Raw genomic sequence first — 18,548 nt, forward strand, 5'->3', positions numbered from 1 at the left:
AGAGAAGCCACCACGATGAGAAGCCTGTGCACCGCAACAAAGAGTAGCCCCAGCTCACCGCAACTAGAGAAAGCCTGCGCAGTAATGAAGACCCAATGCAGCCAAAAACAAATAAAATTAATAAATTTATTTAAAAAAATAGAGATGGTACGAAACTTGTCATCAACTTTGATAAAAGGTTTCATTTGTTCGTAACTGCAAATTCCTCAACATCAGGGGTTGGCTCCCTCACAGGTCTGTGAGCTGCTTGAGGGTAAGGGCCGTGTCCTATCTTCGTATCCTTGGCGTCTATAGACCAACTCTGGCAAATTGAGTATCGAATAAAGGTTTGAGATTTGACTGTAGGGATGGATGGATAAAATTAAAATTAACATCATCAACCTTGTTACTGGCATCCATCACAGCCACCAAACCGGAGGGCTTAAGATGTTCTTTTTAGGATGGCGATCTCCAATATCACTATTGGAGACGCTGGACATACGGAAAGCTCTCTCGTTCTAAGTTATCTTGAAGGCGATTGGCAGAAATATTCAGCTCGTAGTGGAGAGCTGTGCTAGCCTGAGTCTCTATGAGACAAGAAAACAAAAAGGAACCCCTCCTCCCGCCACGCCTAACCATCCTTACTAGGCTCCAAAGACATCCCGTTTAACCGCAACGGAAACTCACTTCCGGCCTGACTAGGACGTAAGAAAACTTTGACTGGAAGCGGCCCTCTCGGAGAAATAATAGTAGGGAGTCACTGTGCAGACGGTCCTCCAGCACTAGAAATCAAGATCTCCTTTCCCCCTACCTCTTCAGGGTTTCATCTTTAGCTTATCCAGACGCTGAGTGAGGCAATTAACGGTGGTTAACAGACCGTTACCTGCCCCCGCCCACCGCTGGAGACTACAGATCCCATATTGCAGCTCGCCGTCTTCCAAAGAAAACGTCCATACGTCCCAGCGCGCAACGCGCCTCATGGGCCTCTAGGAATTTTTCTACCCTTGTTCCCCGAAACCGAGCAAAGCATGCTGGGGCTTGTAGTTCTCGCGGCTCCCTTACCTAGGTCCTTCGCGATACTCCGTCCGGTCCCGCCTATTCTCTGCTCCCCTGGACCTTTAGGCTTGTCTTGGCCCGTTTGAAGACCAGGAAGTTGATAAGTCGCGAGGCTCGCTGCTGAGAGACGGTGGCTCGGGTGGGACAGTCGCCAGGGATGGCGGAGCGTAAGGATGGAGCGGGTGTCCGGACTGCTCTCCTGGACGCTGAGCAGAGTCCTGTGGCTGTCGGGCCTCTTTGAGCGGGGAGCTGCCCGGCAGCCCCGGATCATGGAAGAGAAAGCGCTAGAAGTTTATGGTAATTAATTTTACCCAGGGCAGCATTTGGTAGTATACGTGGAGGCGGGGGTAACGAGGGCCTCACCAGAGGGGTAGGAGTGGAGACTCGGGTTTTTGCCAGATCTCGTACGGGAGCGTAGGAAGCTTTTTCTCCGGAGTTCTAAGTCACGCGGGCATGTGGGTCTTTCTAGGACCCAGGCTCTTGCTAAACCCAGGGCAAGACGAGCCTGGAGGTCTCAAACGCTTCATTTCCCTTGTCTGCCCCCACGTTCTAGTGGCCATCTCAAGACTTATGGGCAGAGCAAGCGTCTAGGGTTCTTGGTTAGGAAGCAAAGCTGGCCTGATTGCCCTACTTGAGCCTCCTTCCTTCCTAGCCCCTGGACACACACTCCTCCTTCCATCGCCGAGGGTACTGCTGGGTGACTTACGAGTTGGGGACTGGCCCAAGGTCACAGCCACCCTCTTCTGCTGCAGAGGCCGTAGGCAGAGATCCCCGGGAGCCCGGCCTTGAACTTATAGTTCTTTAACACACCCAAGCCTGGAGTGCAAAAAAGAATACACACACATTGAGTTATATATATGTATAACGTATATTATATATATGCACACACACACATATTCTCTATTCAACCCCTGGAACCATCTTCATCGTACAGATGAGGAAATAAAGGTTTAGAGTAGTTAAACAACTATCTGGAGGCCACTCTGCCAGTAAAGAAACAGCAAAAACCAAAGCTCTTGTCTTCTGATTCCAAACTTAGTGCGCTTTTCATCACTTCATAATTGCTTTATGACTTGCCGTTTTTGGACTTATTAGTATTGATTTTGAAAACTAAAACGACTGAATCTAACGAGCGTTCAAAGATTCCTGCTGACGGAGGGTAAAAGTATAACCACAAGAATACAGATAATGCAGGTAAGGATTATAGACCGGTAGAAAGAAGCCAGAGATGTTAAAGACCTTCGGAGTTAATCTGTTTTACCTCTGGCTAGGGGCAGGACTTAAACCCAGTCAGGTCACAAGTGTGAGTGGAATAATCTCCACAAAGCAGTAAGCAGAGGTCCCCAAGAACCCGGCCTGGAACTTATAGTTCTTTAACACACCCAAGCCTGGAGTGCAAAGAAAAATATACACACAGTGAGTTATATATGTATAATATATATTATACATATACGCACACACACTTATCTTCTCTATTCAACCCCTGGAACCATCTTCATTGTACAGGTAGGGTTTGTGGTTAAAGGTGGAGGGAGGTGTGGTCAAAAATTGTTTTATATAGCAGATTGGAATTGGATCCTGAAGGTTTAAATATAAATGAAGAATTTAATATCAGTGCAGAGCCAGTAGAAGAATTTTAGTCAAGGGAGCAATGTGAGGAGAGCAACATTGCTTTCTTTCTAAAGAAATAAATGCAAATCACTAGAAAAGTAGAGAAGTTGAATAAGGTGTGAGATTTAATTTCAGAGTTATTTAACATATAAACAATATAATGCAGCTTGTATACATGAGCCTTACAGGGAAAAGGCCTAGGATGAAGGGGAAAAATTTCCTTTTCAAAAAAATCTGTTTCCCTGAGCCCCGTGTTTTACAGCCTTGTGAAGCCTCTTTTTCCTGCCTCCCTTTTCAAATTCTGTTTCTAATCAAGTGATAAGCTCAGGAGTTGCTGGGGAGAAGATAGAGTTTGATTGATTTGTTTTTCCCAGCTGGATTTGTGATTACAGGGGCGCCCTCGGCTTGAGAACATCAAGCCCATCCCATGTGAACTCCCTCTGCTTTTTTCTACCTCACTATTTCTCTTATCATTCTCCTTTTCCATCTTTTTCTACAACCTCCGGGTAAGAAGGAAATCTTTTCCTCTCCACTGCCAACCCAGCCTCCCACATCTTTGGTCTCATTCCTTTCTGCTTATTTTACCAGCCTCCTCCCCTCCCCTCCTTGAAATTTCAGTGTCTCTTCCTCTATTTTTTTTTTCCCTTCCTCTGTTTGATCCTTCCCCTTGGGCTATAAAACATACTCAAGTTTCCCTTATCCTTGTCATTGTTCTAGCTTTTTCTAAACGCACTGTCCTTTTTTTGCTCTTCCCTCCTTCCCTGTCAAAGCCCTAGGATTACATTTGCAGTTCCTTCTCACTTCCCCTTTTGCAAGCTGGCCTCTGCCTTTACCTCTCTACTGAAAGTGCTTTCTTACAGGTGACCTTCTGAGACCTGCTTTAGCTTTCGTTAACCTGCATTTTTCTGCAGCATTTTTAAAAAATTTATTTTTGGCTGTGTTGGGTCTTCTTTGCTGGACACGGGCATTCTCTAGTTGTGGCGAGCGGGGGCAACTCTTCGTTGTGGTGAGCGGGGGCAACTCTTCGTTGTGGTGTGCGGGCTTCTCATTGCAGTGGCTTCTCTTGTTGCGGAGCATAGGCTCTAGGTGCACGGGCTTCAGTAGTTGTGGCATGTGGGCTGAGTAGTTGTGGCTTGCGGGCTCTAGAGCACAGGCTCTGTAGTTGTGGTGCACGGGCTTAGTTGCTCCACAGCGTGTAGGATCTTCCCAGACTAGGGATCGAACCTGTGTCCCCTGCATTGGCAGGTGGATTCTTAACCCCTGTGCCACCAGGGAAGGCCCTTTTCTGCAGCATTTGATGTTGTTAACCATCCCCTCTTCCCTTTTATGCTGCGTTTTGCTTTTCTTCCTCCTACTGATCCCCAAATTCGGTGCTTCCTACAGATCTATACTTGGTTCTCTTTCCCTTTACATTTGTGATTCTCCAACTGGACTGCACATAAGAATAGGCTGAAGAATTTTTTTAAGTCTCAATGCCCAGGTCATACTGTGAATCAATTAAATCAGAATCTCTGGTAGGGCTCAGACACCAGTTTTTGTTTTTGTTTTGAAACATTCCTAGTGATTCCATTGTTCAGCCAAGGTTGAAAACTACCGTTCTAGGGCTTCCCTGGTGGTGCAGTGGTTGAGAATCCGCCTGCCGATGCAGGGGATACGGGTTCGTGCCCCGGTACGGGAAGATCCCACATGCCGCGGAGCCGCTGGGCCCGTGAGCCATGGCCGCTGGGCCTGCGCGTCCGGAGCCTGTGCCCCGCAACGGGAGAGGCCACAACAGTGAGAGGCCCGCGTACCGCAAAAAAAAAAAAAAAAAAACTACCGTTCTACTCATTGTTCTTTGTGAATCCCATGAGTTCAACAGCCACTCTAGCCTTGGTTCTCTTAAACCTTATGCCATAATTCAGTGTTTGCTGGAATGTTCCATTAGTTTGCCCCTTAAGCACCTCAGAATGATTATATATAATATTTAACCTGTTTATCTCAGCCCCCACCCAAATTTCTTCCTTTGTTCTCTCTTCTTTTTTTAAAAATTCTATCTTTTTTCTCACAGGCGCTTAGATTTACAATCTTAGTCATCTTCCTTTTCTCCCTTTCCTTGTCTTCTACATCCAAATAGTTGTCAGATTCTGTTGATTCTGCCTCTGAAATTACTTCTTCGTCTTTCCCCTACTCTCTATTGCTATGGTCATGTTCCTGTTTTAGGCCCAGCTTTTTCAGCTGGTATCCGTGGCTCTGCTCTTTAGTTCTGAGTCTACCAGCGGACAATGTAATGCTGTCCATGTCACTCCCTTGTTCAGAACCTCTTGAGGACGCCCTATTGCCTGTAGCTGACTCTAAAAGACCCTTAATGGGCTGGCCTAAACTCTTAATAACTTCTTCCCTTATGCTGAGTTCCGTGCAAACTAAACTTGTTCTTTACTTTCCTTCACCTTAAATGGCAAATATTGAAATGTTACCCATTTTTGTTTTTTGTTTGTTGTGTTTTTTTTGGCCACGCAGCACGGCTTACAGGATCTTAGTTCCCTGATCTGGATCAAACCGGGGCCCCTGCAGTGGAAGCATGGAGTCCTAACCACTGGACCGCCAGGGAATTCCCCAAAATGTTACTACCCATTTTTAAAGGCTTGATTCAGATTCCATTTCCATAAATCCCGATACTGCATTCTTCCAGACTAAGTTATTTTTTCCCTTGAACTTCTATGACACTTTCCCCATTCATGTATTCTCTCTGCAAGGTTGGATCCAAGAAACTAGACATGAGGTAGTAATAATCCAAGAAAATAGTTTTCTCAAAAGGACACTAGTAGTAGAAATTTCTGTCAGCAAACTGGGGAGTGGCTGTAGTATTTGCTCAAACAAAAAGAAATCAGTGTTTGGATTAGGACTGGCAAAATTGTATTTAGAATATTCATATTTTAACATAAAACCTTTTCTCTGATGTTTCTTTAGATTTGATTCGAACTATCCGGGACCCAGAGAAACCCAATACTTTAGAAGAACTGGAAGTGGTAACGGAAAGTTGTGTGGAGGTTCAGGAGATAAATGAAGAAGACTATTTGGTTATTATCAGGTTCACGCCAACAGTACCTCATTGCTCTTTGGCGACTCTTATTGGTAAGGTTTTAGATAAAGATATTTATATATTAATTCTGAATTATTCTAGCTGATACTGACCCGCAGTAACAATTAGCATCATGTATCATACTTTATGGTTTACAGAATATTTTCTGTAATTCTCACAATTAGCGTATGAGAGAGTCAATATTATCTTCATTTTACAGATGAGGAACCTGAGGGTCAGAGAGTTTAAGGGACTTGCTCAGCATCATGTAGGCAGGAAATGGTGAAGCTGAGGCTCAATTCCAGGTCTCCTGACTTTAAGTGTGTTTTCCTTTAGCTGTACCATGCTGCTTCTCTACAATTAATGGAGCCTGAGTGTGGGCCAGCTCCTCTCCTCAGTTCTGGAGATCGGAATGGGTGTTGTCAGACTAGCACTGCTGCCCTCACCATCTTCTCCTTTTAGCTGCTCTCTTGGCTTCTATGTAGCATGGGCAAAAGTCCTGGTGGGAGGGTATTTTTTCAGGTAGTTTTCTTTTTGAGAGGTTACATTCCCAATATTTTGGATTAGTTAGCTGTGAGATATACAGTAGATATCTTTGAATGTATACTTCGTTAAAAAGAAGGTAAAGAAAGTTTATTTCAAACCAGATCTTGATCAGTAGGGAACTGATTAATCAATGATGGTGTTTATTAACAATGGAATACTATGCAGCTATAAAAAAGAATGAAGAAGCTCTCCATATACTAATATGGAAAGATCTCTATGACATACTGTTAGGCAATAAAAGCAAGTATAATATTGCTACATTTGTGTAAAGAAAAGCAAAAATATACATTTATATATATATATTGTGTGTGTGTGTGTGTGTGTGTGTGTGTGTGTGTGTGTGTGTGTGGTATGCGGGCCTCTCACTGTCGTGGCCTCTCCCATCGCGGAGCACAGGCTCCAGACACACAGGCTCAGCAGCCATGGCTCACGGGCCTAGCCGCTCTGAGGCATGTGGGATCTTCCTGGACCGGGGCATGAACCCGTGTCCCCTGCATCAGCAGGCGGATTCTCAACCACTGTGCCACCAGGGAAGCCTTACATTTATATTTGATTGCATATCCATAAAGAAAACATAAGAAATGAATATCTAAGATGGGGGTGGGCATTAGTGATGATGGGAACTGGTCAGATGGGGGATAAGGTGGCAGGGAGACTGTATAACTTTTTATATTTTTAAGCTTTTGAACATTGAGAATATATTATCTATTTAAAAATAGACAAATTTATAAATAGGATTGGAAAGGTAAATATTTTATTATTGTTTATACTATTGTTGTGAGTTAGTTGTATTTCTCTTCTCGCTTGTTGGACCTGGGATCCCTCAAGTAGTCTTTTCCAGCATATGGGGCACATCTTGAGGGACTAGACGGTCTGTGAATCCATAGATACTATTGTGGTTATAAAACTCCAATACTAGAAAAAGCATTCTTTTTTTAAAAAAATAAATTTATTTTATTTATTTATTTTTGGTTGCGTTGGGTCTTCGTTGATGTGCGTGGGCTTTCTCTAGTTGCGGCGAGCGGAGGGGCTATTCTTCATTATGCTGCACAGGCTTCTCATTGTGGTGGCTCCTCTTGTGGAGCACCAGCTGTAGGCGCATGGGCTTCAATAGTTATGGCACGTGGGCTCAGTAGTTGTGGCTTGAGAGCTCTAGAGCGCAGTCTCAGTAGCTGTAGCGCACAGGCTTAGTTGCTCCGCGGCATGTGGGATCTTCCCGGACCAGGGCTTGAACCCATGTCCACTGCATTGGCAGGCAGATTCTTAACCACTGTGCCACCAGGGAAGCCCTAGAAAAAGCATTCTTGAATACATATTTATTTTTCGTCATTGGACAGTTTCTGAATCAACAGATATCGAAAACAGATTTCAAAAAGTAATATTTATATTGTGTTTCTTAAATTATAAAAGTAACATGTTTGTTGGCAATAATTTTGAAATTCCACAAAAGTATAAAGAAGAAAATTTTTTAAAGTTGTCATTAGAATGTGTGCTCTAGGCTAAAATTCCAGCTCTGTCAGCTCTTGTCACTTTTTGGTCTTGGGCAAGTTACTTAACCTTTCTGAGCCTATTTCCTTATCTGTAAAATAGTGATAATAAGGGTAACTACTGAGTTGTAAGGGTTAAGTAATAGGAAGCATGAAGTAGATGAGAAATGTTTTTTAGTTCTCCTTAAATATTATTCTTTAATTATATGGTCAACTATATGGTCATATAATTATATGGTCATCATTTTTGTAACCATTTAGACTACTTCTAGCCTCCTACAATTATAAATAATACTATGATGAGCAACTTTATACCTAAATATTTTTATTTATCTCTAGTTATTGCTACAGGATAAATTTCTGTAAGTGGAATTATTGGGTCATATGGTAGAAATATTTTTAAGTCTCTGGGTAAATATTAGCAAGTCACTGGGAATTCCCTGGTGGTCCAATGATTAGGACTCTGCACTTTCACTGCCAAGGGCATGGGTTCAATCCCTGGTCAGGGAACTAAATCCCTCAAGCCACATGGTATAGCCAAAAAAAAAGTTCATACTCTTTGACCCAGGAATTAAGGAAATAATTCCCTAGGAGAAAATAGTAGCATGTACAAAACATATATAGTAAATTTATGATAATAAATCCTAGAAGTAACTATAGTATCGATTAATACTGAAATGATATAAAACTAATGGCATTTCTTATTTCTATTGAAAATGATGAATATAATCAAGGAATCAAAGTATCTGTGTGAGAGTGGATTGAAAAAGCTTGAATGATAAATTGAATTTGCATTATGATGGCAGTTATTTTAAAAAACTGTTTACATGGACAAAGATTGAGAGAGCACATGAAATAAAAATAACTGTAAAGGTGTCAAGATTAGATTATGGTTGATATTTCAGATCCGTACACCTCTTGACAGAGTTTTGTCACTTTTTTGGCCCTTTTGATATGGGTTTCATTTAAGACCATTGGCTTTTGAGAAGGTTGTATGGTAGTGTATCATAGTAATTGTGTTCAAGCAACATGACTGGAAAACTCGATGAAGGGAGTCCTCTTTCTGGCTGATGCATTAGGAGGCATTTCATATGAGCAGGTAGTACTAAGCAGAGAAAGGCACCTGAGTCAGAGTTCTACCCTGACTGCTTAGGTTGTCCCCTCCTCAGTTACCCTGGTATATAATTCCAAAGACAAGGAAGACTCAAAGCCAGTGAGTGGGTAGGGCAGAAAAACCACTTGATAATCTTTTCTGTTGACTTAAACAAGAATGGTTGAAGGAAGGATTTGAAGGGCATAGGATTTGGAGTCTAGATTTAGCTTCCAGCTCTGCCACATATTAGCTATGTGATGTGGAACAAATCACTTATCTTGATTCCTGGCTGTAAAATGAAGATGATAAAATAGTAATAGCTAACATTTACTGGATACTTATTATGCGTCAACTACTGTTTTAAGCATAACTATATTTACTGCTCGTGTGTAACAACCTTATATATAGTGGTACTATTATAATACTTGTATAACAGATAAGGAAACTGAAGTTCAGAGAGGTTAAGTAACTTGCCTGGGATCACACAGCTAGTGTGTAGTGGAACCACTTTTGAACCCAAATTATCTATCTCAGTTATGCTATACTGCCTATCTTGAGGATACTGATATTCAAGAAAGTGCTTTGTGAATTGTAATACAGTTATTATTTATGGGTAAAATACCTACCAACAGTGACTAGAACACATGAGGATGCTCAAGAAACAAATTAAGGAGATAATGTGGGAGCAGAGGAAGGACAGCCCTCCAGATAAGCTTTAAGGCAGATACTCTAAAGGGAGACCTTTCTTTTTTTTTTTTTTTTAAAGGGAGACGCTTCTTACGGAAATTATATATTTTCTTTAGTATTCCCTAATATTTATTATGGAATTACTGTGTTGTAGACTCTAAAGTAGACCCAATCTCATTGTAGCTCATTTAATTCTTTTTCCTTCTCTGGAATTTTTCAGATGATTCTGTTAGAAAACCTAGTGGTACTTTAGAAAACCACAAGCAAATTAATTTCATACCTCCCCCAAAGATAGGTAGTCTAACAATTATGTTTTGCTGTGTTATGTTTGGGGTTTTGTTATTGCTGTTTATTTTTAATCAAACCAAAATACTAAGAAAATGTTCCTTATAACATAACAAGCCCTTATTTATTGATATTAGTTGGGAGAGGAAATAAATTGCTCTAAATAAAAACCTGCAAAGCCAGGGAACTAGAGATTCATTCTGACCCTATTTTTCAAAAACTCATTACTGAAACACTTTTTCTTCATAATAAGAGCAGCTTGGTTTATCTTCTCTGTCTAGAGGTGTAGACTTAGTTAAAATTGTATGCCATATTTTATGGTTGGGGAGAAGTGAAACATTGGCCCTGAGGCTCTGTTCCAAGCTGACTTTTAAATTCTCTTGGTAGTCTCAAGTGGAAAAAAAAATTATTGAACTGTGACTTGGTATTGACAGTGATAAACTGAACTTCAGAGGAGCCTGTTTTAGGGAAACAACTCTATTTGTACCCTGCAGGCACAGAGGATTCCAAATTTGAGAGATTGCTTGTGGTCCTTTTATTTTAAAAATAAATTTACTTATTTATTTATTTTTGGCTGTGTTGGGTCTTCATTTCTGTGCGAAGGCTTTCTCTAGTTGGGGCGAGCGGGGGCCACTCTTCATCGTGGTGTGCAGGCCTCTCACTGTTGAGACCTCTCTTGGCACACGGGCCCAGTTGCTCCGTGGCATGTGGGATCTTCCCGGACCAGGGCTCGAACCCGTGTCCCCTGCATTGGCAGGCAGATTCTCAACCACTGCGCCACCAGGGAAGCCCGCTTGTGGTCCTTTTTAAGTGGCTCTTACTTGGTTTTAAGTTTTTGTGTGGCCTGACCTATTGCAGGCATTCAATAAAGTTTAATGAGTGAATTGGCCTTTGATGGAAGGCAAACTAATACAGCAGAAACGAGCTGCATTTTGCAGTGGTTTTGGGTTCCTGTCCCAACTCTGTCATTTTACTAGCTCTTTGATCTTGGGTAAGTTACATTGTGACCTTGGTTTCATAATTTGTAGAATGGGATTGACAATACCTAGCTCACTGTATTATCATGAAGAATTCGTAAGATGTATCAATATTAAAGTTGCTAGCTAAAGGTGCCAGGCTCAAAGGAGGCATACATTGGATTGAGCCTAAGCTGTTTTCAGCTACTGTTTTGTATAGAGACACCTAGACACAGCTGTATGCTTTTTCAAGAACCAATAAGAAGAGATAATTGGGGCTTTTTTTTTTTTCCTCCGCAGGGCTGTGCTTAAGAGTTAAACTTCAGCGGTGTTTACCGTTTAAACATAAGGTAAGGAATGTGTTTTTTGTTGTTGTTTTATAATAGCTTTGTTGAGATTTGATTCACATATCATACAATCACCTATTTACAGTATAGAATTTAATGGTTTTTGGTATATTCACAAAATTATGCAGCCATCGCTACTATCAATTTTGGAACATTTTCATCATCCCAGTAAAAAAAACCCATACCAATTAGCAGTCATTCCTCATTTCTCCTAAACCCTCTCCCATCCCTAGGCAGCCACTAATGTACTTTTGTCTCTATAGATTTGCCTATTCTGGGTGTTTCCTTTAAATGGAATCATATAATTTGTGGTCTTTTAAGACTGGCTTCTTTCACTTAGAATAATATTTTCAGAATTCATTCATGTCATAACATGTATCAGTATTTCATTCTTTGCCTTGCCTTGTACTGTTCTTTTGTGTAGATATCACATTGTATTTATTTGTTTTATAATTTGGTAGACATTTGGGTTGTTTCCATTTTTTGTCTTTTATGAATAATGCTGCTATAAACCTTTGTGTGCAAGTGTTTGTGTGGGCATGTGTTTTCATTTCTTTTCCACCGAGGGCATATGTTTTCCATTTCTTTTCTTCCTGGATTCTATGGTAACTCGATGTTTAACCTTTTGAGGAACTTCGAGACTGTTTTCCATAGCCACTTCACCCTTTTACATTCCCACCAGCAGGCGTATGAGGGTTCTGATTTCTCCACATCCTTGCCAACACGTATTATGATTATCTCTTTTTTTCATATTATAGCCATCACTAGAATGTGTGAAGTGATATCTAACTGTGGTTTTGATTTGCATTTCCCTGATGGGTGACAATATTCATCCAAAAATTTAAAACCAATTAAGAACCACTTAAAAAGGGCCACAAGATGCCTCTCAAATTTAGAATCTTCTGTGGACCAAACCAACTGTTTGGTTACCCTGAGGTATAGTTCGCATAGGAATAGCAGGGTAAATGCTTGACTCTTCCCCTTTATTTACCATTTTTCAGAATAATGAGTCGTGCATAATTTTAAACCAAAGTAAATGAGTATAGAGTGATTTTATACCACTTCCTTTGTTGTTTAGAATAAGAGTTAGTGTTATGCCACTGGGGGAATGTATATGCTGTTTTGTCTTTTAAAGAAGACTGGACTAAATGGTCTTTAAGGTCTCTTATAGCCATAATAGGCTATGATTTTTCCCCCTCATGAAAAACATTTATCTCAGTAGTAAATAAGTATATGTGAATTAGATCACATGCTCCAATGTTACCTGAACAACAGACATATCTTTATCATATAGCATGATTTATTTACCACAAGATTTGCAATAATTTTGTGGGTTTGTCTCAAAAGCTCTGGTTCTTGGAGGTTAGCTAGTTTAAGGGAGTGAGTGCAGCAGGACCAGGAGAGATAGCTTAACCAGTATTGTACTTGAGAATAAATTTATCAAGATAATAGTAGGGCTTCCCTGGTGGCGCAGTGGTTGAGAGTCCGCCTGCTGATGCAGGGGACACGGGTTCGTGCCCTGGTCTGGGAAGATCCCACGTGCTGCGGAGCGGCTGGGCCCATGAGCCATGGCCGCTGGGCCTGCGCGTCCGGAGCCTGTGCTCTGCAACGGGAGAGGCCACAACAGTGAGAGGCCCGCATACCGCAAAAAAAAAAAAAAAAAAGATAATAGTAGATGAGAAAAGGAGGATACTGAAAACTATATATTGTGATCCCATTTTTTGTAAAGTACACAGTAAAAAGAAACTTCCAGCCTTGGTGTGTGTGTGTGTGTGTGTGTGTGTGTGTGTGTGTGTGTGTGAAATCTGTTAAATTATGTGAGTATAGATAAAAATATGGAAGAAAGTACACTAGATTATTATTTTTTTTTTTTTTTTTTTTTTTTTTGGTACGCGGGCCTCTCACTGTTGCGGCCTCTCCCATTGCGGAGCACAGGCTCCGGACGCGCAGGCTCAGCGGTCACGGCTCACGGGCCCAGCCGCTCCGCGGCACGTGGGATCCTCCCGGACCGGGGCACGAACCCGCGTCCCCTGCATCGGCAGGCGGACTCCCAACCACTGCGCCACCAGGGAAGCCCTACACTAGATTATTAATGCGCCTTTCTTGTGCGGTGGGGCAAGGAGAAAGTTTAGATACTGATTTGGGAGGAAGAGGTAGAGTGCAGGGGATAGATATTGTTGAGTAAAACATGTATGAGATCTCACTTGTATAAAATTGTAGGTTTGTATTCATAAAAAAAATAATGAATGGGAATACCCCCTGCGGGCCTTCCCCATATGACCAAAATAAAAAATCCTACTAACTTCAGCCCTCATTTTAGAGAAGAATGTGAAGATTTGTCCCAAGTCGTTGGAAACAGGATTTGGGCTTTCATCCCTAGACTCTTGAGTCCATTGTACATTCCACCTCACTCATCTTAGAATGCTCTAAATGTTTTGCTTTTAATGTATTTTTTTCCTAGTTGGAAATCTACATTTCTGAAGGAACCCACTCAACAGAGGAAGATAGTAAGTGAATTTTGAGCCATGATTAGAAAACAGCTTCATATAGTACTTTATCTTGGGTATTAAGTTATTCTGCCAGCCAAGTATCTATTGGGTCATTTGCAAAAAAGAACAAAATCAGCTCTTAGCTTTTCCTTGAGAAGAAAATAATTTTTTAGTGGGACTCTGGGTGAACTAGAGTTAAGCCCTGTGGATATTGACTGGTTTAGGCCAGTGGCCACACATCTGTGAAGAATATCCAGCTCTAGGAACTTTGAATTATGGGCTCTAAAGAGAGCTTGATTCTTTTCTTTGGTGGCAGGATAGAGAGCTGTGTACTTGAAATTGAAATCAAAGGTCCAGCAAGTAAAGCTTTAGGGAATCTTGGGGTAGGTGTTGTCTTCCTGGGTTAATGTATTAAAATGGGAGTAGAGAAGCTTTTTTGTATAAAGGATCTCTAGCCTGCAGAGAGAAATAAAGTGGCAGCCACTTAAAAATAAAAGAGGTGGGATTTAAGAAAAGCGAAAGTAGAATTACAGGGGATTTTTTTCTCTTTAAGTCTCCCTTTCGAAACTTATGAATAATTAGCCAAAACCTGCATTAAGTTCTCGAGGAGTTAAATTCTATTTTAACAAGCTAATAAAGAATAGTGTCTGTTGCTGTGTATTGACATAGTCCTGCTAACTTTTGCCTGTGTGTTTTGCAGTCAACAAGCAGATAAATGACAAAGAGCGAGTGGCAGCTGCGATGGAGAACCCCAACTTACGGGAAATCGTGGAACAGTGTGTCCTTGAACCAGACTAATAGCTGTTTTAAGAGCCACTGAACTGGAATCATTTGATATATTTGTTTAAACTCTTTGTAAAATGTAAAAGACTCATGTTTAATACGTAGGTGATTTGTACCTCAGTGCATTTTTTTAAAGGATGATTTCCAAGTAAGATTTAATTATAAGGTAGTACCTAGTTTGTTCAGTGTTTAACATTCTCAGGATTTGTAACACTTAAATGATCAGACAGAAAAATATTTTCTAGTAATTATGTGTCAGATGAGTTGCTATTTTTCTGATGCCCATTCTGATACAACTGCTTTTCATGTCAAATATTTACTGTGCCCAAATGTATTCAGTTTAAATCATTTACTCTGTAAATAAATAAACCAGAGATGATTCTTGTACACACCTTAGAATGTTTTTATTTCATTGTAAATTTTAGTGTAAATGTTAACACTAAAATATATTTCCAAAGCTTTATTTTCTGATTATTATGTAGACTCAGAGATAGGAGAACCAAAAAGAACCCTTAATATCAGGCCTGGGCCCTGACTTCCTTTAAGAAGAGTCCTGGACCCATTTATAGATAAGGAACAAATGTGAAGAGGGCCAGGTGACATATATAATTTTGAAGATCAAGAAGTCCCCAAAGAAATTTTGATTAAACAATCTAAATTAATGGGTTCTTCGTTACTTGTACTTTGTTCAGTTTGTTTTAGGGGACAGTGGTCATTTGAAGTGTAATAGGGTACGTTAGGAAGCTTCCGAGGTGCCCCCCCCAATGATCCTTGATTCCCGATATTCATGTCCTTGTAGTTTCCTTCCATATTGAACCAGAACTGGTTGCCATGACTAAAAAAGAATCAGAAGTGACTGTGTGATTTCTGAGGCTAGATCATAAGAGATGTTACTGCTTTCACCTTGTGATCACTTGAGTTGCTCGTTCTGCAGGAATCCAGCTGCCATGTCCTAAGAACACTCAGACAGCCCTGTGGACAATTCCACACGGAGAGGAATTGAGGCCTTCCACCAACAACGAGCACCGACTTGCATACCATGTGAGAGAGCCATGTTGGAAGGCATTGTGAAGCCGCAGTCAGGCTGACATCTTGACTGGAACCTCACTAGACCCTGAGCCAGAAGCCACTCCCTAATTCCTGACGCAGAGAAGCTGTGAGTGACAATAAATGTTTATTGTTTACACCACTAAGTTTTGGTGTAATTTGCCATGCAGCAATAAGTAACTAATACACAAGGTATTGATTAGAACTCTTCTGCCTCAAATTTAATTGAGGATTCTGAGGGGAAAACATGAGAACTTGTTCCATGGCTCTTGAACCCCTTTATCCACTTCCAGAATATGAGTTTTGAGAGCACAGAGAGGATTTGGTAAGAAGATTGATGAAGAGATTTCTTTGGTTAAAGCTGTTGCTATGCTGAGTTCCAACCCCCATCTTGGTGGAAGGGTGAGGAAATGACACCTTCTACCACTCTCTGCTGAGGGCAATTTCAAGGGGACAACTCAGAGAGTTTGGAAATGTGTCCTCTGCAGTTGAGAGACCCAGAAAAGTGGTGCCTGACTCAGGCCTGAGAAAGCAAGTAGAAGTGGGCTGAAGGCTGGGGCCTGACTCCTGTCCAGGAAATCTAGAGGGTGAGAGAAAGGCAAGGCTAACTACCTTGATGACAGAGCCCTGGGATGCACAAATGTTTCTCGTGGACCACGCTGTGGGGTCATATTTGAAATTGTTCAACAAGCCATCAGCAGGGCCAAGGAGACCTCAGAGAAAGGGTCTGGAGGTGTACTGCCTGGTGCCCAGGGACTGAGGAGAGAAGACAGCAAGTGAGCAGCCAGGATGGAGATGCTTCTGCCAGGGTCAAGGGGCACAGCAGGAATGCCTGGTAAGCGTATGAAAGTGCCAACCTAAGAAAAAGAGCCAGCTCTAATCATCAGGCAGAGAGAGCACAAAGCCAAGCAGCTAAGTAAGAACTGTCCCATCTCTGGTGCTCCTCAACTCCCGCAGTGGCGAAGTTGAAGAGGGGGAAAGAAGAGAGAGCAGAGGACCCCATCCCATGGCTCCGCTGGAGGTTTCAAGCCTGAAGCAAGCTCAAGTTAGGAAAGAGTTGATGCCAAGTTTGTAGTTCTAACTGTTAGATATGACTAGATAATTCAGTGCAATGAGATTGTATGGTTAAAAGTGACAAGATGACTTAATCTGACAGAAATCATGTGTCTGCCCAAGTCTTCACCCATGGGCAGAGGGGGGACAAAAATAAAATCAATTCTTACACAACATACTCGTTATAGGAGTCCTATTAAAACCATCTTGGGGGCTTCCCTGGTGGCTCAGTGGTTAAGAATCCTTCTGCCTGGGCTTCCCTGGTGGCGCAGTGGTTGAGAGTCCGCCTGCCGATGCAGGGGACACGGGTTCGTGCCTCGGTCTGGGAAGATCACACATGCCGCGGAGCGGCTGGGCCCATGAGCCATGGCCGCTGAGCCTGCGCGTCCGGAGCCTGTGCTCCACAACAGGAGAGGCCACAACAGTGAGAGGCCCGCGTACCGCAAAAGAAAAATAAAGAATCCTCCTGCCAATGCAGGGAACATGGGTTCGAGCCCTGGTCCAGAAAGATCCCACATGCCGTGGAGCAGCTAAGGCCATGTGCCACAACTACTGAGCCTGTGCTGGAGAGCCTGCGTGCCACAACTACTGAGCTGACGTGCCACAACTACTGAAGCCCACGCACCCAGAGCCCGTGCTCCACAAGAGAAGCCACCACAATGAGAAGCCCGCACACTGCAACGAAGAGAAACCCCTGCTCACCGCAACTAGAGAAAGCCCGCGCGCAGCAATGAAGACCCAACGCAGCCAAAAGTAAATAAAATAAAAATAAATAAATTTTAAAAAACCCAAAACCATCTTGGCTTCTGCTGAGGCTCTGCACTGTGGGAATATCCCAGCAGAGCTTCATCCCCATGATCTTCCTCTCTTGAGAAAAACCACTAACATTGTGGCATCGGAGCACCAGCTTTGTGGCAATGTCACTGTTGATTCTTAATCTTTTGCTGTGAAAGTTCTCATTGGCTCCTCTCTTTCTTCCCAGATCTTTAAAAATTGGTTATCCAGCATACATAAATAGATCCAGAAGTAATAAAATATTGCTGATTTTTAGTCATCATTGTAATCACTTCTTTCTAAAATTACAAATCCACTGGAAAGGTCCTTAGGACCAGCACTAAGTTTCCTGCTTCACGGAAGTCTGCCATCCAGGGCAAGAGCTAATAGTACCTGGTCCCATATTCTCCCATGCAGTGCACACGTGCACACACAAATGCTTTTTGACCAGCTGTCTGCCTCTAAAAGATATGACAAGCATCATCTGAGTGGGCTCTGAGGCTCACAGACCAGGGTCAGATACACATCGATCCCCAAGTACTGATCGTTTCTCATCCCTGGAGCCTTATCTAGGGCTTAAAGAGTAGGGCTGTCTTTATATCTTCTAATGAGACCCTGATACATGAAACTCTCATTGCCAGTTTCAGGTGGCCGGAGTCGATTGAAGTCAGAGATCCCTAGTGTATGCTCTTACCAACTCAAGCACTTACTCATGGGTGCTCTCACCAACAGATATTTAGTGAGCATTTTTTAAGTATCAGACACTGTCTTAGGCGCTAAGGATACAAAGATGGGTCAGCCACTGTCTGTCCTCCTTCAGTTCATGCTTACCAACCTCTGCCTTCAGCCCCCTCTTCCCTGCAGGCAGTGAGTGATGCAGGCTGTTCCGTCTAGTGTCTGAGCTTGGCCTAGCCAGGCAGACATGGAGGCTAGTCAACTAGAACCAAAGACAAAATCATCCCTTAAGGGACTGTCTGGTGAGGAAACCAGTGATGGTACATCAGAAATGGGTCACTGCTGCAGGCACCCCCATCCTGCTGGCCCTGCTGCTCTTCGAAGTTAGCTGTAACTGCTGTACTCTCTGCTACTGTCAGAATGATATCTCTTCTATCCCTGCTATTTTGTGTGACTTACTCCAGCTGCAAAGTCCTAGATGGGGTCTCTAATGGACTGATCCCAAGTCCCATGTCCATGTCCTGGCTGCCAGGGAGGCAGGAGAAAGGAGTATCTGGCCTGTATGAGGAGTCCATCTAACTCCCAGCAAGACTTACATGGTAGGAATTGCTCAAATACATCA

At 42.3% G+C, this 18,548-nt stretch overlaps 1 protein-coding gene across 1 annotated transcript; it reads left to right on the plus strand.

The window, feature by feature from the left end:
* The first annotated feature begins 1,007 nt into the window (after positions 1 to 1,007).
* Positions 1,008 to 17,530, plus strand: CIAO2A (cytosolic iron-sulfur assembly component 2A). Its single transcript, XM_059057823.2, has 5 exons — positions 1,008 to 1,332; positions 5,593 to 5,757; positions 11,059 to 11,108; positions 13,567 to 13,612; positions 14,295 to 17,530. The coding sequence occupies exons 1-5, from the start codon at positions 1,209 to 1,211 to the stop codon at positions 14,390 to 14,392; spliced, it is 483 nt and encodes a 160-aa protein (XP_058913806.1). The 5' UTR covers positions 1,008 to 1,208; the 3' UTR covers positions 14,393 to 17,530.
* The last annotated feature ends 1,018 nt before the right edge of the window (positions 17,531 to 18,548 follow it).

The sequence above is a fragment of the Kogia breviceps genome, chromosome 3 (assembly GCF_026419965.1).
Source record: "Kogia breviceps isolate mKogBre1 chromosome 3, mKogBre1 haplotype 1, whole genome shotgun sequence".
Taxonomy (NCBI): domain Eukaryota; kingdom Metazoa; phylum Chordata; class Mammalia; order Artiodactyla; family Physeteridae; genus Kogia; species Kogia breviceps.

Excerpts from the sequence above, each read along its gene's own strand:
- CIAO2A (XM_059057823.2), top strand. The coding sequence starts at position 1,209 with ATGGAGCGGGTGTCCGGACTGCTCTCCTGGACGCTGAGCAGAGTCCTG. Across the intron at positions 1,333-5,592 it reads GAAAGCGCTAGAAGTTTATG|ATTTGATTCGAACTATCCGG; the intron begins GTAATTAATTTT and ends ATGTTTCTTTAG. Across the intron at positions 11,109-13,566 it reads GTTTACCGTTTAAACATAAG|TTGGAAATCTACATTTCTGA; the intron begins GTAAGGAATGTG and ends TTTTTTTCCTAG.